The 5,567-nt window shown below is 38.5% G+C and overlaps 1 protein-coding gene across 4 annotated transcripts in view; it reads right to left on the bottom strand.

Moving 5' to 3' along the window:
- Positions 1 to 3,620: 3,620 nt before the first annotated feature.
- LOC114046251 (sulfotransferase 1C1) overlaps positions 3,621 to 5,567 on the bottom strand; it is a 40,325-nt gene continuing 38,378 nt past the window's right edge. For all 4 annotated transcript variants that reach the window (XM_027866523.1, XM_027866525.1, XM_027866524.1 and 1 more), the window contains 2 exons: positions 4,643 to 4,823; positions 3,621 to 3,986 (listed from right to left, as the gene is read on the bottom strand). In XM_027866523.1, coding sequence (XP_027722324.1) covers positions 3,874 to 3,986; positions 4,643 to 4,823 — 294 coding nt within the window. In that variant the 3' untranslated portion in view covers positions 3,621 to 3,873. The remainder of the gene's footprint in view (positions 3,987 to 4,642; positions 4,824 to 5,567) is intronic.

A 5,567-nucleotide genomic window follows, 5' to 3' on the forward strand; every position in this document is an offset into this window, starting at 1 on the left:
ATCCACTGATCTCCTCCTTAAAGAGATCCCCAAAGGAAAACTCCTAGGAATATTGTAGCCAACTTCCCGAGTTCCCAGGTCAAGGAGAAAATATTATAAGCAGCCAGAAAGAAACAATTCAAGTATTGTGGAAACACAATCAGAATAACACAAGATGTAGCTGCTTCTACATTAAGGGACCACAGGGCATGGAATATAATATTCCCGAGGGCAAAGGAGATAGGATTATAACCAAGAATCACCTACCCAGCAAAACTGAGTATAATACTTCAGGGGAAAAAATGGTCATTCAGTGAAATAGAGGACTTTCAAGCATTCTTGATGAAAAGACCAGAGCTGAATAGAAAATTTGACTTTCTAATACACGACTCAAGTGGAACATGAAGAGGTAAACAGGAAAGAGAAATCATAAGAGACTTATTAAGGTTGAACTGTTTACATTCCTGCATGGAAAGATGATATTTGTAACTCATGAGACCTTTGTCAGTACTAGGGTAGTTGGAGGGAAAAAATTATATATATTATATATATATATATATATGCATATAGGTGGATAGATAGATATATAGATAGAGGGCACAGGGTGAGCTGAAGATGAAGGGGTCATATCTGGAGAATAAAATCAAAGAGTGAGAGAGGATTATGCTAGGAGAAGGAGAAAGGGAGAGGTGGAATGGGGTAAATTATCTCACAAGAAAATAGAAAAGAAAAGGCTCTTACAGTGGAGGGGAAATAGGGAAAGGTGAGAGGGAATGAGTGAATCTTATTCTCATAGGATTTGACTTAAGGAGGGAATAACATGCACACTCAACTGGGTATGGAAATCTGTCTTACCCTACAGGAAAATAGGATGGGAAGGGGACAAGAGAGTAGGGGGATGATAGAGAGGAAGGCAGATTGGGAAAGGGAGTAATTAGAAGCAAATACTTCTGAGGAGGGACAGGGTCAAAAGAAAGCATAGAATAAATGCGGGGTGGGATAGGATTAAGGGAAGTAGAGTTGGTTTTTCACAGCATGTCTATTATAGAAGTGTTTTGCATAACTGCAAATGTATAGCCTATATTGAGTTGCTTGCCTTTTCAGTGAGGGTGGGTGGGGAGGGAGGAAGGGAGAAAATTTGGAACCCAAAGCTTTAAAAATGTATGTTTAAAAAAAGTTTTCATATGCAACTGGGAAATAAGGAATACAGGAAATGGGTTACAGAAATCTATCCTGCCCTACAGGAAAATACAAGGGGAAGGGGTGGAGAGATAGCAGGGAAAGCAGACTAGGGGAAGGGGTATTCAGAATGCATGTCACCTTGGGGTGGGGGAAGGGAGGGGCGAGATGGGGTTAAAATTTGGAACTCAAAATCTTGTGGAAGTAAATGTTGAAAACTAAAAATAAAAAAAAAACCAAAAGAAAACAAAATAAAAAAAAGTCTCTAAACAGTGTCTAGATTTTAAGAATCTAAGCAAAGAAACATTTCTTAATTATTCAGTATTATCTTCTAAATGTTATTCTGTTTGAGACAGAAATGTCCAAAGTTAAAGAATCTCCTCATGGCCTTGGATATCTCTCCCCTCAAGACATTTCTGAAGTAAAGACATTTGCAGGAATCCTGAATGCAATAAATTTCACAATAGGATAAAATAGTGTTTCATGGCTTAGGGTTAATATTTTGCAGTATCCCATGGAATAGTCATGTATTGTTTCTGCCGTACTGCTGGAAAGTCTTTTCCTGAAACTGTTCAATCTCTCTGTGACCACTCCCCATAAGGCTTGTCTCCCTCTCAATTTTTCAAGTTGCTAGTTGAAGAAAGCATTGACCTCTTTTCTATAATTAATAACTTAATACCCTCAAGGAATGGGAGAAAGTAGATGTTGCTCTTAAGTTGGTCATTAAACTATCTTGGGGAAGGGGAAATTCAATCATCTAAGTAGACATGAGATATTTCTTATTTTCAGTCCATGTGACAAGACAGAAATAAAACTGTCCTTGCCCTCAAGGGGCTGGCTGCTGGAGTCTGTAGGGTTCTGGCAGCTTACCTGGTGCTGAGCTGGGGTCAGCAACACTGAAAGTCTTGGGGTGGGGGTGGGGTCTGGCCCCAGGAGGATGCCTTCTCACCTGGGCTTCTTTGAAGCACTGGAAGGCTTGGCCACCAGAGGATGCTTATTCGCCTGGAGCTGTGCCTCCTGGAGTTGTTGTGGTGAAAAGCACTTTTTGTCAAGAGGGCATGAGAATCCTGAGTATCAATTTCTGTTTTGGTCAGAAGGATCAGAGACCCTGAGAAACAATGTAACTTTTGGTCCCAATGAATCAGGGACCCTGAGGATCAGTATGCATTGCAATCCCAAGGAGTCAGGGGACCTTCCTGGGTAAGGATCAGAATGCAGACTAGGAGACGAGTGAGTATACCTCTCCATAGATCACACTGTCTTGGACCCCCTCCCCCAAACTTCCAAACCCCCAGAAATAGCTCTGAAAACAGTAGTGCAAAAAGCCTGAATCCTAAGACAGTGTACTTCCTCCCTCCCTCCCATGCTAGGAATGGAGCCCAACCTTAATATAAAATTCAAAGTCAATTAACAACATGGAAAAATGAGCAAATAACAAAAAAGAACTGGGACATAAAAATCTATTATTGTGACAGGGAAGATCAAGGTACAAACTCAGAAATCAATGAAGTCAAGGTACAAGCAACCATCTACCCCCAACGTGAAATGGATACAAATTGAGATATAATTCCTGGAAAAGCTAAAAAATCATTTTCAAAATCAAATAAGAGTGGTAGAAGAAAAATTAAGTAAAGAAATGAGAGCAAGGGAAGAAAATTATATAAAGAAAATTAAAAGCCTGCTAAAAAGCAAAAGAAGAAAATACTGAAGCAAATAAACACCTTAAAAACCAGAAATGGTCAAATGGAAAAAATAGGCACAAAATTTTACTTAGGAAAATAACTCCTTAAAAATGAGCATTAGGCCAGTGAAAGCTAATGATTCTATGAGACATGAAGAAACAAGCAGTCAAGAGAATGGAAAAATAGGAAAAAAAACCATGAAATATCTCATTAGAGAAACAACTGACCTGGAAAATGGATCAAATAGAGATACTTAAAAGCTATGATCAAAAAAAAGAGACTAGACATCATATTTTGAGAAATTATCAAGGAAAACTTCCCCCAAATCCTAGATCTAGAGGGTAAAATGGAAATTGAAAGATTCCACAGATCACATCCTGAAAGAATTCCCAAAATAAAAATTCCCAGGAATTGTATAGCTAAATTCCAGAGTTCTGGGTCAAAAAGAAAATACTTAAAGCAACCAGAAATAAATCATCCAAATACTGTAGCTCCACAGTCAGGATCACATAAGATTCAGCAGGTACCATGTTAAAGGAGCAGAGGGCTTAAAATGTGATATTCCTAAAAGCAAAAAAGCTGAGATTACAACCAAGAATAACCTACCCAGCAAAACCAAATATAATCCTTCAAGGGGGAAAAATGGATATGTAATGAAATAGTGGAATTTCAAGCACTTCCAATAAAATGGCAAGAGCTGAATAGAAAATTTGATTTTCAAATACAAGAGTCAGAAGAAGCATAAAATAGTAAATATGAAAGAAAAATCACAAGGGACTCAATAAGGAGATGATACATGTAGAAACTCACTGAAGGAGGAATTGTTTCATTTTTGTCTTTTTATCACCGTTGCCTGGTTTGTGTTTAATATGCAATAATAAAGCTTACTGATTAACTGATAAGAAAATGGAGTGTTGGTAGAAAGAGCAAGACAGAAAAAGACATTTATAGTTTGATGTACATGTGGCCATGAGATTTAATGGGGAAAAAATCCAGGGAAAAAAATTTAGGTGAGTTTCCATCATTTCCTCCCTTAGATCTCTGTGCGAAAAGTCAAAGTGGTTCCTGCCATCTTCTTCTTGTAATCTTCATCAAATTTCTCATTCTGGGCAACAGTAAAATGGTTCTTCCAGTCCCCTGGCATTCCTGAAATGTAGAAAAACCACATTGTTAAGCCATCGAGGCAGACTTTTTAAAATGGGCATATATTCATAGAGCCATTAAATGAATGGGGGATAGAAATTTTGGTTTTCAAAGAACACATAGAGATGCCATTGACCTGAATATCTGAGTTTCAACAATAGCTTCAATTTGTATTGAATTTTACAGTGTACAAAATGCTTTTCACCTATCTTCTCTTATTTCATCTTCACAACGATCTTGTGATTTAGGTAGGTTAGGAAAAATTGCCTGCTTTCATAGTTGAATAAGCTGAGACTCACAGACTTAAGGTCACATTGGTTAGAGGTAGAGTTGGTCTTCTGATCTAATTTTGCTGCTCTTTCTGCAGTGTTATGTTTTTTTCTCCAAAATAATTAGTGTTAAGGGAATTCTTAGACAAGTCACAATTAGCACGTACAAGGGTTTGACTTATTCATTATACTAAAAGTTTAGTAGAAGACTATTTCATGCCATTTGTATACCATAACTTCTTCATACATCTCTCAGTTTGTGGGTACTCCCTCAGATTTCTATTCTTTGTCACCTCAAAAGAATTATAGATATTTTTGTACATTTTTAGAGTCTGTTTTGCTTAGAACTAATCCCTCCCTAGCTTTACCCTCTCCCCTTTCCCTACGCACCTTTCCTCATGAATGGGGAAATGGAGTGATCCAGTATGCTTGAAGGCAATGTAGTATAGTTTGCCATAGGATTTTCCTTCATGATATCAAAAGAGGTGTGATAAATGATCTTATTGAGGATTTCCTCTGATAAGTCCTTTTCCAGGAACTTTAAAATCTTCTGGATTTCCTGCTTTGGATCCTAAGTGAGGAGAAGCCAGTAAAAAAAAAAATGTAAAATAAGTAGGATCTTCTAACAGTCACAGAGCCATACTGTTTCTGTAAATATGGTCACAAGATGATAGCCTTGGAAGCAGAAGGACCTCAGAGGTCATCTAATCCAATCCAAAGTTAGTCAATAAGCATTTAAAAATGTGTTTTTGTTTATATCAGTCAAAATTCATGTTCTTACCTCCCCCTCCCACACTAATGGAGAACACAAGAAAAGTAAACATTTGTAGTCAATCAAAACAAATGTCCACACTGGCCATATCCAAAACATTTTGTCTCATTCTACATTATGAATTCTTCACTTCTGTATTGGGAAGTGGGTAGAATATTTCATCAATAGACCTCTGTAATCCTGGTTATTATGGGGTGCTTGGATGCTTGTGCTTGGACCCCAGTTTCTCCCTAGTCTCAGAAATACTGTCTCTGACAATCACTCCCCAGCCCAAGGACACTGTACCTAGCAATTACTCATGCATGGGCCCCAGCATGACTCTTATCTCTCTCCCTGGTGCAGCTACACAAAGCTGGGTAAGAGAGTGCTGGCTGCTCAGGCCCCAGCCCTCAGATCATGTCTGTGGAAGCCTCCCAATTCCTTCGTAAGTTCCTGTCTTGTGAGAAAGCTTTCCCTTGTTGCAGAGCATTCTCTCATCAAGACAGAGAGAGAGGGGTGCCTTGCCTAACCCAAGGAGTTTTGTCCTTGGCTGGCCCAAGGACT

This window comes from Vombatus ursinus, unplaced genomic scaffold (genome assembly GCF_900497805.2).
Source record: "Vombatus ursinus unplaced genomic scaffold, bare-nosed wombat genome assembly UNPS02014781.1, whole genome shotgun sequence".
Taxonomy (NCBI): Eukaryota; Metazoa; Chordata; class Mammalia; order Diprotodontia; family Vombatidae; genus Vombatus; species Vombatus ursinus.